The 19,663-nt window shown below is 41.7% G+C and overlaps 1 protein-coding gene across 2 annotated transcripts in view; it reads right to left on the bottom strand.

The window, feature by feature from the left end:
* Positions 1-1,576: 1,576 nt before the first annotated feature.
* The window catches only part of COL8A1 (collagen type VIII alpha 1 chain), a 155,059-nt gene continuing 136,972 nt past the window's right edge, over positions 1,577-19,663 (bottom strand). Inside the window, exons 3-4 of one of the 2 annotated variants that reach the window (XM_019756541.3) lie at positions 13,687-14,014; positions 1,577-6,212 (exon numbers count right to left, since the gene is read on the bottom strand). In XM_019756541.3, the coding sequence (XP_019612100.3) occupies positions 4,303-6,212; positions 13,687-14,011 (2,235 nt within the window). In that variant the 5' untranslated portion in view covers positions 14,012-14,014 and the 3' untranslated portion in view covers positions 1,577-4,302. The remainder of the gene's footprint in view (positions 6,213-13,686; positions 14,015-19,663) is intronic. The other variant, XM_019756542.3, reaches the window with a different exon arrangement.

Here is a 19,663-nt window from a genome sequence, read left to right on the forward strand (position 1 = left end):
GTCCAGCGTTCTGAATTCTAACCGTGTCGTCCTTCCTGCCTCCATCTCCTGTATCTATCTGTCCTTCGTTTACTTCTGTCATAAACACTGTGTACCCAAGATAACTGGTCCATATTATGAACGTCTTTGCCTGTGGAATGAAATAATGCTAATTGGCCCAGATGGGAATGAAAGGTGTGGTCTTGAGCTTCCAGGTTGAATGTTAAATGACTGAGTTAACCAGCCACACTGGTGCTACGTACTTCCTTGTTGAATGATTTGAATAATCCCTTTATCGTATTCTAGACATCCCAGAGTTACGATCATTCTGAGCTTGACAAGTCATCACAAAAGAATCCTTTCCTTATCAGTGTTGCTTACTAAGACCCTTAGGATCTTGAACCAGATCTGCTGCTGCTCTGTAGCTCCACTCATCATGACCCCTCAAAATATTCGGCTCTTGAGTGGCAACATAAAATAGAACAGAGTGTTTGAAGGCTGTGGGAGAAGAGAGGTGTGTGGCAGTTTTTTCTTTTATGATAGATATGACAGATGCAGCAGCTAATTGTCCCCTAACATCTGTTCTCCCTTCTTCCATATTAGTAGAACCCTTGATTTTTTAGCTGGGCGTGTGGTTACCCTGAATTAATATTCAATTTCCCACCCTCTCTTGCAGCTTGTTGTGGCAATGTGACTAAATTCAGAGCAATGGGACGCAGGAGGGAGTGATATAAATAATTGCTGGGTGGAGTTCTTTAAGAAGGGAGCGTACTCTCCCCTTCATTGAGTTTTTCACCCGCGCACTGTGGAATGTGGCTGTGATGGTTAGCTAGCCTGGACCTTGGAGATGGGGACAGCACCTTTGAGTAGAAGAGTAAAAAGATACAGCAGTCCCCCTTATCCACCGGGATAAGTTCCAAGACCCCTAGGGGATGCCTGACGCCACAGATAGTACTGAACCCTATATATACTATGTTTTTCCCTATGCATACTTAGCTATGATAGTTTAATTTATAAATTAGGCACAGTACGAGATTAACAACCGTAACTAATAGTGAAATAGAACAATTATAACACTATATGGAAAAAACATTATGTGACTGTGGTCTATCTCTTTGATAACCGATCTGATAACAGGGAGTAAGAGACTCCTGAGTAAAACGTGGGTAGTGTATATAGCGACAATACGCTGGACAAAGGGATAATTTTCATCTGGGGCTGAACGCAGCAGGATGCTGTGAGATTTCATCACACAACTCCGAATGCTGTGCAATTTAAAACGTATGAGTTGTTTACTTCTGGAATTTTCCGTTTGATATTGTTGGACTACAGTTGACTGCAGGTAACTGAAAACACGGCAGGTGAGACTGCAGACAAGGGGAGACTACTTTAGAAGGAACCTGGGGTCTTCACTGGAGCTACCCAATGAATCCGAGACTGCTTATGCTCAGAGCTGTAATGTCAGAGAGAAATAGTTGTCCTGTTTAGGCTACGATTGTTTTAGGTCTCCATTTCAGCTGCTAATTATTACACTTGGGGACAAAAATGTTATGAGGTTCAAACTGTCAGCTGAGTAATAGGAACAAGATGAGAAACATTCTTTTAAAGATATTTAATAAGACTTTTTTCAAATCAGTACAAAAATTTAAATACAAAAAATGATTTGCTATTGACAAGTCTCAAATCTATCATGGAAACTCGAAAAAGTTACCAGTCTATTCACCATTCATGGTATTCTGTAAGATATTTGAGAACAGTCACCCACTACAGACATTCTTTTCCCCTGTGGGATGTCATACTGCTTAAAACTCTGTATTTAAATAACAATGCCAGTTGGGTCCATTTCACATGGAAAAATTCTAGTTAACTTTGAATTAAATACGGGTTATAGTACTATCCCTACACTTTAGAGTACGCGGTTGTTTCATCTGCTTTTACACTAATGTGTTAACGTGATGTGCAACACTCAAAAGAGAAACACAGACACATAGATAATTATTTAAAACTCTTTTTTTTTTTTTAAATTAAGTGGAGTAATTCATTTAGCTCTGAGATTAGCACCATTGTAGAATACACAGTATCTGGCATAGATTTTGCTCCTCCCCTATCGAAAAGTTAGAAGCATATGCCCGATAATATACGCGCACACACACACACACACACACACACACACACACACACACACTCTCACACTCACACACATATAGGCAATTGAGTAACAACCAATAAATAAGTTGGAAGGTATTTTGGAAACTGAAATTTGGTTTTAACTAAATAGGTATTTTCTCTCTTATGTGGTGGAAATAAAAAGCCATACATGTACAGATAAATACAGTTTTACAAATCAGCTGATCTGGCTTCCAAGCCATTTCAATGCAGCTGTTCAGCAGAAGGAGCCCAGTGGCTCCCCATCATCCCCATTATCATCAGCCCCTAACCAGTATCCTCAAAGACCAACCCAAAGGATATTTGGCAACATTAATGCTGTCTGCCTTGAAACTGAAAGTTGGGTGGGACATTTTCTAATGGGAAAATTTTGTCATATGATTAGCAGTGAATAAGAAATGCTGTGGTAATTAACTCATTTCTGTTTTTAAGAAATTGAGACGAAATGGTGCTCGTATATCATAAGAGAACAGACATATTAGATTGAAGAGAATTTTCGTGATTGTTAAAAGGATTCAGATTTGACATAGACACATTTCCATATACCGTATTTATTTGTGTAATTTCCCATCTGGAACTATCCCCTCAACTCCTCACTCTTCGTTTTGTGGAAAAGACACAGGATTTCACCACCATAGCTCCACATTATTTTCCCCAGTGGCTTATAGTGTCAGCAGTAGACTCATAGCTGACTTGAAATGCTTTGGCTGTGTTTTGAGACCAGATTTGAATGCCCAAAGCAGTTAGTATGTACCTAAGTGAAAACTTGGAAAAATATTTATTTTTCTCTTTAAACTTATATTGACTCTTTGAGTATGGGGTGACATGAAAAGCATGGGCTATCATTGCCCTTTGACATTGCAGATAGCCCTTCCACAGTTTGCTTCTACTAAAGAAAACAGTTCTTTTCCTACAATTTTAGTACCTACACCAGGAAGTAGTACATTCATTTTTAAATTCAAAACTTCAGAAATTATTTTTTCAAAAGAATTATTTTCCTGTGTAATTCTTTTACACTCCCAAATAAAAGATGAATTGGATTTTGGAAAGTGACTTTGGAATCTCAGACCACATACCAATTTGCATGTATACTACACAGGGAAATTTCTTTGAAATTCAACAGTTACTAAAAAATACTGATATCCCCTGCATGGATGAAACCTCATTGTAGTCATTTGTGTGTGTAGGCTAAGGAGGGGATTTTCATATGCATGTAAACAGAATAACTGCTACTGATAATGAAAATTCCACACAACTGGAAAGTCATGGGAAGAGAGCATTATTTTTTTTCTTATAACTTCCAGGTGTTTATATTAGTTGGGCCATAATGGAAATTACACAGAGAGAAGGAAAAAAAAAATCAGAAAACAAACAAAAAGAACCCTTGAGGAATAAATGAGTTATTTACTGCTCATGTCTCCCAGCTGGTTTGTTAGCTCCTTGTGGAGCGCTGCCTTAATTCACACAAAGGTGTCGGTCTCACCCAGTGCGAGGCACAGAGAAAGCACTGAGTAAATACACAATGGTCAAAATTGGTTCACTTGTTCTTCTAGAGACACTAGATACACAGTGCTGAGTAGGACTCCTGGTGTTAAAAGACACAGGAGAGAAATAGCCCTTCCATTAAATCCTACCATGGACCCCTGTCCCCCACCCACCGAGGCAGTAACACTGTAGAACTCCCCCCACATTCCATGGCAAAATATCTGCACAAACACAGGAAATTATGCAAGTAAATACGGTATGTAATTGTTATCATGGACATTTCTTTAAGCCACATTTATAAATATTCTAAAGTAAACAATATGAGTGAGTGACTTTCACTAGCTGAGATCTTTCATACTGAAATATTTTGACTGATCTGAATAAGCAGGTTACCATGGAAGCACATAACATACAACAGCGAATACGATTCCAGTGGGTACAACACAAGTGTCAGTACTTGATACATAAATCTGTCCCATCATTTTCAATTACAAGCTGCTGTGCAGAGCATACAACATGCATCCTAGTTTTTATTTGTACATGATGGTTCAAATTCTCACTTAAATATAAACTTTCCAACTATATAAATGTTTTGAAGCAATTATGTTTTTCATTCAGATTTCTCGGTGCATCATTTTCTTCTATTAAATCTCTCTCTTTTTGGTTTCTTTTTTACATGGGATACAATAAATATCCTGAAAAGGAGGAATGGACATACTGCCCAGCGTACAGCCCCGCGGCCTGTTCTGAGGGCATCTGAAGGAACACGCGGTCTCCGGGCCTGAGCAGCAGCACCGCACTCCCCGAAGCCTGGTCCAGGAAGCCCTTTTTGTACTCGTCATATGTGTACATCATGGGCTCGTTGTTCTTGAACAGAGCAACCCACACGTTGCCCCCCTTGCAGTGAACATGGTATGCAAAGTAGTAGACGCCTGGGACCTCGCAGGTGAAGATGCCGGTCTGCGGGTTGTAGTTCTGTCTGCCGTTGTAGAGCAGTTTGTCAAACTTCACTGGAGCCCCCACAGGTGGGAAAGGTGCAGTCAGCTCCGCGGTAAATGCAGGCATTTCGTAGGCTGGCCCTCCGTGCTTGCCTTTCTTAGCCCCATAGGCATGGGGGGGTTTCACTCCATCAATCCCCAGCCCCATATCTGGTAGATACTCTCCATGGGGAGGTGGTGTAGGGGGCATGGCAGCTGGGGGGCCTGGGGGCCCCGGAGGGCCTGGGGGCCCTGGAAGGCCAGGCTGGCCTTGAGGACCCAGGGCACCAGGCTTCCCTGGGGGGCCGTGAAGTCCTGCTACTCCAGGCTTTCCTACTCCAGGGAACCCAGGGGGTCCTGGGAGGCCTGGTTCTCCTTTGGGACCTGGAATTCCAGGTGGTCCAATGGGGCCACTAGGGCCTGCAATACCTGGGATGCCTGGGGGGCCCTGCAAACCCTGATCCCCTGGGATTCCTGGCTCTCCCTTTGGTCCAAGCAGCCCTGGAGCACCAGGGAGCCCTGGCAAACCTTTGTGCCCAGCTTCCCCCTTGGGCCCTATGGGACCTGGCAAACCCCTTATGCCAGGCGGCCCTACTTCACCAAGGAAACCTGGCTTTCCTGGGAAGCCTTGAAGCCCTGGCTCACCCTTGGGACCTGGTGGCCCCTGTGGCCCCACAACCCCACCTTCTCCTTTAGGTCCAGGAAAACCAATAGCACCTGGAGGGCCCATAGGACCTGGCATTCCAGGCAGGCCTGGCTCTCCTGGGGGACCCCCCAACCCAGGGGCACCTACTGGTCCTTTCTCCCCTCTTGGTCCCAGAACCCCAGGAACACCCCCTACGCCCCTGTCACCTTTGGGTCCTGGGAAGCCTGGTTTTCCGATCCCTGGAAGGCCCGGGGGTCCTGGCAGCCCGGGCAGTCCCTGTTCCCCTTTGCCACCTGGAAACCCTGGCTGGCCAGGGATTCCATCCTGGCCTGGTTTTCCAACTCCAGGCATCCCAGGAGGTCCTTGAACCCCTGGTATCCCAATAGGGCCTTGTGGCCCAGGTTCACCTGGAGGACCTGGCTTTCCCAGGGGGCCCTGGGGCCCAGGGAAGCCTGTCACTCCTGGTTTGCCCACTCCTGGAAGTCCGACAGGGCCGGGAGGGCCATGCATCCCTGGTGGACCCTTCAGGCCTGGCAGACCTGGCATCCCGAAGCCCTTCTCTCCTTTAGGACCTTGAAGGCCTGGGGGTCCTGGGGGTCCTTTGGGTCCTCGCTCACCTTTTGCACCTGGTTGCCCTGGTAACCCTGGTCCACCTGGTTTCCCAATGCCAGGAAGTCCGTGAGGCCCGGGAGGTCCTTGTGGTCCTGGGATCCCCATGGGCCCAATTTCCCCTTTTGGTCCAATTTCCCCTTTTGCCCCAGGCATTCCCATGGCGCCTGGCTTTCCTGGCATTCCAGGCATACCTGGCTTTCCAATTCCGGGATATCCCTGTGGCCCTGGTTTTCCTTTGACTCCAGGTATCCCATGACCTGGTAAACCAGGGGGCCCAGGTGGTCCTCTTGGGCCAGGCTCCCCACGGGGACCTTGCTCCCCTCGTAAACTGGCTAATGGTACTTCTACTGGGAAAGAGGAGAGAGAGAGATAGAGAGAAAGATAGAGAGAGGGAAGGAAAAAGAGCAATTAATATTGATTATCCTTCGCTTCAAGGAAGTCATGACAATGATTATTTAGTTCTGGCACATTTATCTATTACTTATTGAGAGGAGCAACTAGGAATAATGTGTTCATCTTGCAGGACTGTACGTTATCAATACTTAAAGGATAATCAAGCTAATAATTTCTTTGACATATTTGAGATAGTGTTTTGAGAATTGTTATCTGCTGCTACTTTTATCAGCATTGGTTAAGTAAAAAACCTTAAAAGTAATAAAGAAACATTTTCCCAAGTATAAAACTTGGAGATATTATGGTGTGTTCTCTATAGAAAATTCGAAGAACGATAAAGAAAAATCAAAGTTGCCTATAAGCCCACTACTCAGAGGTAATCACTTGACATTTACATATATTTCCATCTCATGTGTTCTAGGTATGTGTGTGTATGTATTTTAAACAATGTTGGAGTCATTCTCCATTTTTATTATTTCTGGGTTTTTTTTTACTACTTCTTGATATACTGTATTTTTCCATTTTCTTGATTTTTTTTATGGATTGTAATTTCTATTTAATGTAACAGAATTTATATATCTTATTATCTACTAATTTGTTTATATATTTCAGTTATATGAAATAGATATAGAAAACCCTTAAAATTTAAAAATTCAAGATCTTTAAATGGAATTTTCAGAAAATATTTTGGGAAATGCTGTCCCCACATTTAGGAAGGCTATCTTACATTTAGAGTAGGCTAAAAGTTAAACACCACAGTATGAAAACATCCCTTTAAGGCAATTGGTTTCCTTCAGCTGTTCTCTTTATATTTTATCTAAATTACTTTCTTGAACTCTTTTATTTACGTTTAACATTTTTATTAAAAATATAGCTCACATACTATAGTATATATAGTAACACACTATATTGTTTCAGGGATACACCACAGTTATTCAACATTTATATGCCATGATAAGTACAGCAACCATCTGACACTGTACTATGCTATCACAATATTATTGAATCTGTTCCCCTTGCTGTACATTACACCCTATGATTTATTTGTTTTATATCTGGACATTTTGATATCTTATTCCCCTTTGCCTTTCTCCCCCTTTTTAAATTCATCAATTACAGTTGACATTCGATATTATTTTTTATTAATTTCAGGTGTACAGCATAGTAATTAGACATTTCTATAATTGAAGAAGTGATCCCCCTGACTAGTTAGTATCCACATGGAACTATAAATAGTTATTATCATATCACTGACTATATTCCCTATGCTTTGCTTTACATCCCCATGACTATTTTTTAACTACCAATTTGTACTTTTTAATCCTGTCACCTTTTTCACCCCACCCCACCGCCCTCCCATCTATCACCCTATCAAATCTAGTACCCATCTGACACCATACATAGTTATTACAATGTTAATTGATTGTATCCCTAATGCTATACCCTACATCCCCATAACTATCATGTAACAACCAATTTGTACATCTTAATCCCTTCCCCTTCTTGCACTTATACCCCAAACCCCCTTCCATCTGGCAACCATCAGAATGTTTTCTGTGTCTATAAGTTTGTTTGTTAATTTTGTTCTTAGGTTCCACATGAAGTCACATTGCATCTGTCTTTCTCTGACATACTCAGCACAATACCCTCCAGGTCCATCCTTACTGCTGCAGACGGCAATAACCCATCCCCTTCCATAGCCAAGCAATGTTCCATTGTATATATGTACTACCTCCTCTATCCATTCTTCCATTGATGGACACCCAGGTTGTCTCCACATCTTGGCCATTGTAAACAATGCTGCAGTGAACATATGGATGCACACATCACCTCAAAGTAGTGTTTTGGGTTTCCTCAGATAAATACCCTGAAGTGGGATTACTGAGTCCTTAGTTGTTTCTTCTTATAGCCTTTGTTTTAAATGTATAAGTATTGATATCCCAGCTTTTTTGTGTGTTTTTCATTTCCATTTTCATGAAATATTTTTTTCCATCCCTTTACTTTCTGTCTGTGTGTGTCTTTCAATATGAAGTGAGTCTCTTGTAGGCAGCATATGTAAGGGTTTTTTTTCTTTTAAATCCATTTAGCCCTCTTATGTCTTTTGATTGGAGCATTTAATCCATTTACATTGAAAGAAATTGTTGCTAGATATGTGGCTTTTGCCATTTTATTATTCATAATTTTGATTTTTTTTTCCATTTTAAAGAAGACCTTCTAACATTCCTTGCAATACCGGTTTGGTGGTGATGAACTTCTTTAGCTTTTTCTTGTCTAGGAAGCTCTTTATCTGTTCTTTGATTTTAAATGATAGCCTTGCTGGGTACAGTAGTCTTGGTTGTAGGTCCTTGCTTTTCATCACATTGAACATTTTGTGCCAATCCCTTTTGGCCTGCAAAGTTTCTGTTGAGAAATTAGCTGCCAGTCTTATGGGAGCTCCCTTATAAGTTACTAGTTCCCTTTCTCTTGGTGGTTTTAGGATTCTCTTTGTGTTTAACCTTTGCCATTCTAATTATAATGTATAATACCTAGGTGTAGGCCTGTTTGGGATAATTTTGTTTGGGACTTTTTGTACTTCCTGGACTTGTATGCCTATTCCCTTCACCAGGTTAGGAAAGTTTTCAGTCATTGTTTCTTTAAATAGGTTCTCAATCTCTTGCTTTCTCTCTACTCCTTCTGGTACCCCTATAATGTGAATGTTGTTATACTTGATGTTGTCACAGCAACTATGTTGTTACACTTGATGTTGTCTCTTAAACTATCCTCATTTTTTTTTTTTTCTTTTTAAGGAGGGCGCAGCTCACAGTGGCCCATGTGGGGATCAAACCAGCAACCTTGGTGCTATTAGCACCATGCTCTAGCCAACTGAGCTAACCGACCGGCCACCCCAATTCTTTTCTCTTTTTGCTGTTCTGATTGGGTGTTTTCTGCTACCTTATCTTCCAAATCACTGATTCAATCCTCTGCTTCATTTAGTCTGCAGTGATTCCTTCTAGTGCATTCTTTTTTTCCCCCTTTCTTCCGCCTCCCCCCACCAACTCCGCTTCAAGCCATTGTTTCTCAGTCTAGTTGTGTAGAACACAGCTCCCTGGCCCATGCTGGTGTTATGAGCCTTGTGCTTCGCCCCTTGCTTCGCCCCCCCCACCCCCCAGCTGAGGCAGTCAGTCGCCAGTCGGCCACTCACAGCAGCTCTCACTGGCTGCCAGCCACTCACAATGGCTTCTGGCCATTCACAGCAGCACACAGTAGCCCACGTCAGCACTCGGCAGCCTGTGGCAGCTCGTGCCAACTTCCGGCTGCTTGCGCTAACTTCCGGCTGCTCATGCTGACCTCCGGCTGCTCACAGCAGCCCAGCTCCAGGGAGAGCTGTTTTCACAATCTTAGCTGTAGAGGGCGCAGCTCACTGACCCATGTGGGAATCGAACCAGCAACCTTGGCGTTCGGAGCACGGTGCTCCAATCGCCTGAGCCACCTAGGCTGACCCCTAGTGCATTCTTCATTTCAGCTATTGTATTCTTTCTTCTGACTGTTTCTTTTTTAATGGTTTCTATGTCCTTTTTTTTATGCTTGCAGCCTTTTTCGTGAAGTTCTCACTAAGTTCCTTGAGCATCTTTATAACCATTGTTTTGAACTTTGTATCTGGTAGGTTGCTTGCCTACATTTCGTTTAGTTGTTTTTCTGGATTTTTCTCCTGTTCTTTCACTTGGGCACATTTCTTTGTTTCCTCATTTTGGCTGCCTCTCTGAGTTTGTTTCTATGTATTAGGTGGATCTGCTATGTCTCCCAGTCTTAGCCGGGTGGCCTTATGTGGTAGATGTCTTGTGGGGTCCAGTGGAGCAGTCTCCCTGGCCACCTGAGCCAGGTGTTCCAGGAGTGTCTCTTGTGTGGGTTATGTGTGCCCTCCTGTTATAGTAGAGCCTTGGTTGCTATTGGCACATCAGTGGGTGGGATTTACCCTCAGGCTGACTGGCTGTGGGGTTTGGCCATGTTCACAGTTTATGGGCTGCTGTACAGGAGGCTTATCCCACTGAATGGGATTTGCCCCAGTGGGCTCTGGTGCCTGTTGAGACCACCCTTTATGTGTGCCACTTGTGGGGCTAATTGGGTGGTGATCTGCTATGGTCCGAAGCCAGTCTTCAAGTATATTTGTTCTGGGGCCTGTTGGAAGGCTGTCTGGTGCAGGCCTGAGTCAGCCACTGCCTGTGACTGGCCAGGTAGGAGGTACAAAGTGATCTACAGTTGTTTGCTGCCTGTGGTAAACCTGGAGGTGCTTGGGAGAGGCCATGCTGCGAACTGAGGACAGCCACCACCAATACCAGGCCTAGGATAACTCCACATAAAGCCAGCACACCCAGAGGCCTACTGCTACCAGCCCCATCTCTTTCGGTTGAGCTGCTGATAAAGCCTCATGCAGTATACAAGTTGGGTGGGTCTCAGGGATCACTAGAGTGGGAAGAGTTGTGGTCACCAGGTTAATGTAGACTGTGGTTTGGTGCCAGTGCTGAGCCTGGAGTGACATGGCAAAAGTCTCAGAGCACAGTGAGGCGAGTCACTGCTTGCCTGGGGCTTTGGATTTCTATAGTTTCCCAAGACAGAGTACAGTGTGGATGAGCTGGCTGCTTGTGGAGAAAGTGCCTTCCGTGGTCCAGGAGTTGGGTGGGGCAGGGTCCCAGCTGAATCAGCTTGGTGGAGCTGCAGAGCTCCCCAGGCCATTCAGATTCAGATTTGGCCTGTGCGGGCGGGCTCAACATAGGAAAGATGGTGTCTCTCTGCCGGCTGCATAGAAGGAGGACCTCCTCACCAACAAAATGCTGACTGTCCTCCAGTCCTCCACCTGGAGCCACACACCTTAGTTTGCCCCCCGTATGTCTCTGAGGCCCCTTGAATCACTGTCCTTCTGCTGGAGTCCAAGGCGAGTGCCTGGGAGACAGTGAGTCTGTGCATAGGCCCTTTAAAAGGACATCTGGGTTTCCTATAGCTTTCTGTCATCCCACCCAAATGGTTGGAATCCCTACTGTTTTTCACAGCCAGATTGTTTTAGGGGGGCTCCTCTTACCAGTACCAGTATTCCAAGCTGGGGAGCCTGGTGTGGAGGGCTGGAGTCCCTGACTCCTTTGGGGGGTAACCTCTGTAGCCGAGATATCCCTCCTAATTTTCAACTTGCACAGGAAGGTTTGGATCCTGTTCCGTGTCTCTACCCCTCCTACCATTCTTGGCATAGCCTCTTCTTTATATTTTTAGTTGTAGGATCTTATTCAGCTAGACTTCAGGTGGTTCTCCAGGTTGATTGTTCTATAATTTTAGCTGCAATTTTAATGTGTTCATGGAAGGATGCAGGCACAGTGTTTATCTACTCTGCCATCTTGGATCTCCTTGTCCTTGATATTTTAATGTAATAATATATGGCAAAAACATTTCCTCTTGTGAAAATGCAGTGTGATGTGGATGATGAAAGCCATCATGTGGACTTGGGGAAGAACTGGAGCATTTTATTTTGTTTGTGATTTAATAACACCTTCCATATCTGTCCTCTGGAGTCAGATAGACTTGCTTAATTTCTTTATGTGCTGCAGGATTTACTAAGCCTTAGATATTCATTCTTTAATGTGTTTTTTCTCATTTGCAAATTTGGTTTTTAAACAGAAGTGAATAAGATATTTTAGGATTTTAGCATGACGAGCAGTGTGGAATGGAGTAGAACTGGGATTAGGAGCAGGAAGCTCCTGGCCTGGAAATGAGATCTTGATTGGGTCACTTAAGCCGTTAGCAAGTCTGCTTGCCTATCTGTACAGCAAGAATAATATATCCACACTATAAGATTAGATCATGGATATGAAAGGTGTTGTGCTTTCTCGAATTGTTATCGAAATACAAGTGTATAGTAACATAAATGATTATGTTACACCTTGCAGAGAAACACAACTTTGGATCTCCCATGCTACTGGAAGTAATGGATAACATAAAGAAATGAAATTTATGGTCCCAAAGTCTTATTGTAACCAGTGGTGACATCTTAATCCTGACTGTTGTATTTTTCACTGAGCTACTGTCAGAAAACAAAATAGAACCATTGAATTTCTATTCTTCCCAAATTCCCTGAGTGAAATCTGGTACTCATCACAATAAGTACAGGAAATGCCAAAAGCCAGGCAGGCCATTCAAGGAAGGAAAACAAATGGCTGAGCTAGTCCCCCTAGTGGAATATCAGTTCCTAAAGAGAAGCCAATTGGTAATACTTCTTTTATGCCAATAGTTATTATGAGAGTACTATCAAGGCATGTTATTTCTAAGCAGTGGATTGTGTAGCTAACACATCAAGGGAGCGTCTGGGGCAGGGTCACGTCTTATTCATCAGCGTCCCCAGTGTCTAGCATATTGCCTGGAACTTACTCTGTTCTTACTTAGGGTTTGTTGTGAGACCAGTGTTGGCAACTCAGAATTCTTGTGGTGTCTCATAGTGTTTACTTAGCACGTTTACTTACCTTATGGCATCGATCCTCTCAACAATCTTACTTTACGTATGAGGAAAAGTAGTTTCATAGAGGTTAAATGACTAGGTCTCCCTTATTTCTGGCCTCGAGGCATCTAGCCCTCTTAGCGCCAAATCCGGTAGTTCTCCAGAAGTGGAGTTTCCTGCTTTCGCAGGAACCAGAGAAATAGCCTCCACTTCCTTAAAGGCAATTGCTACTTTGATGCAGTACCTTTCCTGCAAATGCTAGGTTTCCTAGAACTCCAAATAAACCAACTGAATTTGTAAGAAAGTGTTGCTCACAGTGATAAACAGTTTGCGGGTGTTGAATAACTAATAAATATGCCTAAAAAGTATTGGAAGAGATTTTTCAGGTATGATCTCTAGATGCAGTCTATACTCCTTAGTCTCCTTTTGTTGATTTATTGATTGACATGTGCAGTAATTTAATTAGAGCAGTCTTAAAAACACTTGTATTTATCTAGCACCTTGTTCACAAAATGCTTTTATGTGAGTACTTTTTAAGCATAACACGTCCTTACAACATTGTTCTCCTAATTCAGGACACTGATGGTCACCTTTCTTTTGTTTTTTACTGCTTTGTCCCCCAGCATCTGGCCCAGAGCCTGACACAAAAATAGATGCTCATTAAATAATTGCCAGATATTTGAATAAATAAGTAATGAATAAAGAAATAAACGATTTGTTATTAAATATATATTATTTTGTCATTTGATGCTGTGAAAACAGTAAAGCGCAACATAAAATAGTAATTTTGTTTGTATCTTTCTTTAAGACTTGAAATTTTCAAGGATAGAGTTTAGAATGCAGCAGGTATTTAATAAATGTTAGCAATGTATTCTAAAATAAAAAATTCTAAAATTGAGCTCCCCAACCCCTTGATCGCAGGTTAGGGTTTCGGAAGGCTGCTGTTCTGTGACAGCCCAGGAGCACGATGTTACCTTTGCCTTTCTTGGGTGCTGCTTCCTTGCCCATTCTTGGCACCGGCTGCATTTCCTTCATATATTGGGGTAGATGTGGGTACTCTTTGCCATACTGCATGTGGGGCAGCTCCTTGCCCATGGTAAGGCCATCTTTGCTCAAAGGTATGTGAGGTATTTGTTGGCCCAGGGGCTGGTATTGCGGAATTTGCGGTGGGATCTGAGGAGGAATTTGCGGCAGCGGCTTGATCCCATAGTAGGCACCAGCCTGAATGAGCCTGATGGAGCCCAGGGAAATGGTGAGCAGCACTCCCAGCAGCTGCAGCGGGGCAGGTGGCACAGCCATCACCTGTGGAAGGAAGGAATGCACCAACATGTTGAAACCTGCAGGCCAAGTGCTTGGAGTATATTCAGAGATGGAAAAACAAAGACAGAAAAAAAAAAAAAAAGACACAGTCTTTACTATCAGAACTTCTTAAGTGGAAGACAAATGAAAAGGAAGATGCTACCTTTTAATAGAAAACAAAGGAAAATCAAACGGAAAAACAGAGGAGAACAGGATTTGTGGACAGAAGGCAGTTGGTATGACTATAGGTTATAGGAGAGCGTGCTAGTTGTCCCTAAATACCAATTCTGCCTTCTTCCATAGTATTGCAACCCCTGGTTTTCAGCTGGAACCGAGTAGCCTAGAGCAAAAACAGTTCAGCCAGCTGTGGCATGTGACATGTTCAGGCCAATTGGATGTAGTTAGAATGGGTGCAACTTCCAAGAAGGATCCTAACAGGAAGTGGACATGTTTTTGCACTTCGTCCTTTCTGCCAGCTGGATGTGGATATGTTGCCTGGAAACAGACCAGACACCTTGGACCCTTAGGTGTAAGCTGTGCACTGATGGTGGCAGAGCAACAAGCTAGAGAAACTGTAGCCTTGCTTGAACATGGAGACACCATGTTGATCCTTAAGTTTGGAATTTGTGCAAGAGAGAAATAATGGTCTGCCTTCTTTAAACCACTGTTATTTTGGGTGTCACATATTCGCACTAAACTCAATCCTAACAGATAGAACAGATTCTCCAAAAAGAGGCAAATGTGGTGGCAAGTGAGGCTTTTATTAGTAAGTGCCAAAATTCTACTCTAAATGGAAACAGTTGATAATTTATAGACTTTATGCCAGAGGCTGAGATTTTTCATCAGCTAGATGCCCTTTGGCTGCCTTGGTGTGGTCTCAAATAAATATAAATGTTAAAGAGCAAACAACAAAAACTGCAGAAGTCTGAATTGTAAAGAAGTTTCTTCAAATGTGACAGTCCCAAAATGTCATTATAAAAATCACTATCATAATTATGCACATACAGGGATACTAGTTCTTGCTTCTATCTAAATACTGTGAAGTCATTCATTTAGAATTGGGTTAATTGGTTCTGGAGTCCATTACAGTTTATTTTTGTACTATTATGAAAGAAAGGAGTTTACAAAGCAAACTAATTGCATATGTAAGGTAGAAATGTTTCACTACTCATAAGAATACATGGTTTCTAAGACATTTAATAGCACCCTTTGCAAATTAGCAGTTAACAGAATAAATATAAATGGGGCTTAGGTATCTGTTTATAAAAACTATCTTGAAAAGAGCTCTGGAAATGCCCAGGACTGAAGACCCAAAAAGCCCAGGGTACTGCAGTGTTTGCAAATGACCACTAGAGGGCAGGCAAGTGTGGTACACACTGAAGTCTGTTCAATAACCCATCCCTAGTGCTAACATCAGATACTTTGCTCTCACCGTATTCAGGGACTTAGTGAAAATCTGAATCCTAAGTGGAGTGTCATCATAATGCTGGAGAGAGCTCTGTGTGTGTGTGTGTGTGTGTGTGTGTGTGTGTGTGTGTGTGTGTGTGAAAGAGAGACAGAAAGAGAGACAGAGAGAAGTTTTCCACAATTTTTAATGTATCTTCTGGAAAACTTAATTAAATAAACTTCTGTCTATATATAATTTAATTTCCATTCTCCTGAGAGCTTGTTTTCTTTGCTTCTGCTTTACTTAATTCTGGAGCATAGTTTTCCACTTCCTAGAAAATGTGCGTTGACTTTGCAATATCTTATTCAAGAGTAATGCCAAGTGAGTGAATAGGCTACAGAAGAATTATTTAATAAAAAGCACCTAAAAAGTATTTAATTAAAGAATCCCTACCACAAAATTCACTGCTTTACAATTTTTCTAAATATACTAACTAATCATTTTTCCCCTTTGGGGGAAAAAACGAAGAAACATCTGTCAGCAAAATGATTTATAAAACTTTCTCCATTTCATAAATCAGGATAGTCTTAAGAACTGTTTATTTCAAATGTACTCTAAATAATTTATGTGCTGATAAAATGGCAGAAGATAGAAAGCTGTTGTTTTCTGTCCTTCTAAGAATGATTAATTGTTATAAACCATTTGGATAAAGCCACAAAATTAATACTGAATTATACTCAATAATAGTCTAATTTATTTCAGGTGAAAAAAGAACATCTGCTGTAAGCATTTAATGATAATTTGTTTAATACTTACCAGAAACAATGCTAGACCCACCCACGTAGGGGTTACAAAAATGAATATGATATAGTCAGTGGGCCCTGCCCTCAAGGAGTTTATACTCTTGTAGTAGGAGGGACATATTTGTAAACCATTAATGAATAGCAAAGAATATCCAGAAAAAGTTAATTTCCCTTCCACTTCTGTTCTCCAGTATCTAAAATCCCTTTCCTTTGCATCAACAACTTCCCCATTTTCCCCACATGTTTCCAGAGATATTCCATGAATATGCACATGCAATATACACCCCTTTAGGACACAAATTATAGGATACTATACACATTGCTAGTCCTTACTTTTTTCATTCAGAAGACCACAACTTCAGACCTTATTTCTCATCTCATTTCTGTGTATCTGAACAGATTCCTACAACTCCTTAATTTTAAAAAAATAAAACTCGATTGTTCCCTAAAGTGCCGTCTGGCTCTAGCATCCAGGGTCTCAGGCAGTTACTAGAGAGCTGAAAATGTTAATCCATACCAGAAACACATGGTAATACCTGGTAATGTCTAAGCTGGGACTTAATTCTACCTTTGGGGATGAATTAATTTAATTATCAAACCCTAAACTGGTGGTGATGTCTTTAATAATAAGCTAGCATGCTTGGCCCTTTACCCTGCCATCAATTTAGTGGATGTGTTGGGTTATACTTAGTAATCTTTAAACCAGGACAATCTAATGAAACACTGGAAAACTGGAAAGAGGCAAAATGCCTGGAAGAACCCCAATTGCATACCAAAGGCCCAGTGGGATCGTGCTTTACTACAATTATTTCCTCTTGCAGGCTTGGCCTTTCTCTCCCCAAAACCACCTCCTACGGTCTGCCATCTGCTATTTCTCTGACTTTTTATTTAAGTAAACTTTGTTCAGATTTAACTTGAATATTTATATAGGAGCCCTGGTTAGAATTTACCGCTTGACTTATCCTTAATAATTTCCCTCTTGTCCCTGAGGATAATTTTGGTGGTCAAAGTGGTGTGGTGGTTCTCCCCAAATCACTCAAAAGAACATCAGATTTGTGTAACACTATACAAACACCTGGCGGAAGAAGGAGCCTCAGAGTTCCTGCTGGGAAGAAATGGTAGAAGTGGGTTTTCTTGCCTTGTTTTTTTTTTTTTTTTTTTTAGAATGTAGAACAAAATAATCTTTTGAGTTCTATTTGATTTTTTAAGATTTCTATTTGATAATGTGTGTGAGTATACCTAAACATAAACATATATAATGTGTGTGGACACTGGCTTTTTGCCAGCCAAGCTGGCTTAGTGATAGGTGTCATGTCATATGGGAAAAGCATTGTAGCAGCCAAAAGACCTGGAGTTGAAATGTAGCTCTGTGACTCTCCATGTCTGTGACCTTGGGCAACTCCCTTATCTTCGCTAAACCTCAGTTTCCTTACCTATGAAATAGAAATTATAATCTCTGCCTCTCCCACAGGGCTGTTCAATGGCACAAATGATAATATGAATTCTTTGTGAGCTGAAAAGCACTATTCAAATTTAAGTTATTGTTTATGGAGTGGGTCCAAAAAGACAAATCAAAACCAACTGAAATGTCAAAGATTTTCAAAGAAGGATACTAGCCAAAGTAAATGTGAGGTTAAATGCAGTAATGATAAACCTAATACGAATAAAACAACAATGGCCATTAAAATGTACATGTTAAAACTGGCAAAAAAAAAAAAAAAAAAGAAAGAAAGAAAAAGAACAGCAGAACCAAGGCAGTTACTCATTCTGGTGTCAGACTTGCCAATCCTAATCATTTTGAACAGCCCTAAATGGTTCCCTATATTTGGGCAGGACTGCAGAGAGTTTCAGTTTCCTCATGTGACCTGTAATGTATGTAACAGAATAATGTGATATATATTATTTTAGACACTCCTCAACATTTGATTTGTACATTTATCCTCATGAAATTTTAGCTTGCTGTCCAAAAGAATGCTTAAGTATTTAAAATTTCAGTCCTTGCCCTAAATCCAACTTTCCCATTCACACGGGCTAACACAGCTGTGTGTGTGTGTGTGTGTGTGTGTGTGTGTGTGTGTGTGTGTGTGTATGCGTGTCCATGTTGTGTGTGGTGTGGACAAGCCTGTCTGCTCTGCTCTTGGACGTCTTCCCCTGTGCCTCCCTCCGACCGCCCCCTGCTCAGGGTTTGTAGTTTCTCAAGGCCTCAGATTTACCACGCCTGAAGCGAAGGCAAGTCCGGCAGAATCCTACTTCTCCAGTATTCCCCAGAATTGTCTTCTTGGCTTTTCCACACCTCTCAAAGAGCATTTTCTCCTCATTTACATTTCTCAGGGCAATTCATTCAAAGGTGTTTATATTTTATTTATAGAGATATTTATATTTAGGAATTGTTCTGGGTATTGGAGATAGAGTGGTAAGTTAAAGAGATGAGGTCCCTGATCTTATTGAACTCACATTCTAGTGTGGGGAGACAAGGAATAAACAAGTTAAAAATAAATTTTATCGTTTCAGATTTGAGTGCTATGAAGAAAACAAAGCACGGGAAAAGGACTGGAGAGTGACTTGGAGTAGAAGACACTGTTTTGGAACGGATGGTGGGGACAGACATCTCTGAGGAAGTAAATTTTGGATAGAGATGTGTGGGTTGAAAGGTTTTTGATTCTTCTTAAGACACAATACTGCAGAGGAAAGAGTCTTATTTATTAGAATAGAAGTTGTAACTATCTTTCCCTGATGTAAACCCCTATTTCAAAATGTTATTCCTCATCTACGAGTGTGTCTACTCCCGTTTTGACCTCTTTATTGATTGTATTCTTTTTTTCTGAGGGATTCGTCTCCTCCTCCTCCTTTTCCTCCTTCTTCTAGCCCCCTCCACATTTCAAACCTCCTGTATTAGTTCACTAGGGCCGCCATAACAAAGTACTTCAGACTGGGTGGTTTAAACAATAGAAATTTCTTTTCACACAATTGTGGAGTCTAGAAGTCTGAGCTCAAGGCAGGGTGCGTTTCTTTCGAGGCCCCTTTCTTTGGCTTGTAGCTGGGTATCTTTTCCCTCTATCCTTACATGGTGTTTCCTAATCTCGTCTTAGAAGGACACCAGTCATATTGGATTAGAGCCCACCCTAGTGACCTCATTTTCACTTAATTTTCTCTTTAAAGACCCTTCTCCACCTACAGTCGCATTCAGAGGTACTGGGAGTTGGCACTTGAACATATGACTTTTGGGGGACACAACTCAGCCCAAACACCTAGACCTAGACCAACTCAATTCCTACATTTTCTGTAAAGTCTTCCCCACTTTCTCAACCACCACTATTCTCCTAGTCCTGAAAGTTTAACATAAAGTTACATGTAATTCCTGTCAACCTTATTTTTTTTCCTGTTGTTTTTGTCCATTACAACTCAACATGGTTAAGCTTCCTTGGGACAAGGAAATGTATGACTTTCTCAGTATTTACTGAT

The sequence above is a fragment of the Rhinolophus sinicus genome, chromosome 17, assembly GCF_057876585.1.
Source record: "Rhinolophus sinicus isolate RSI-liver-muscle chromosome 17, RSI-T2T, whole genome shotgun sequence".
Lineage (NCBI taxonomy): Eukaryota > Metazoa > Chordata > Mammalia > Chiroptera > Rhinolophidae > Rhinolophus > Rhinolophus sinicus.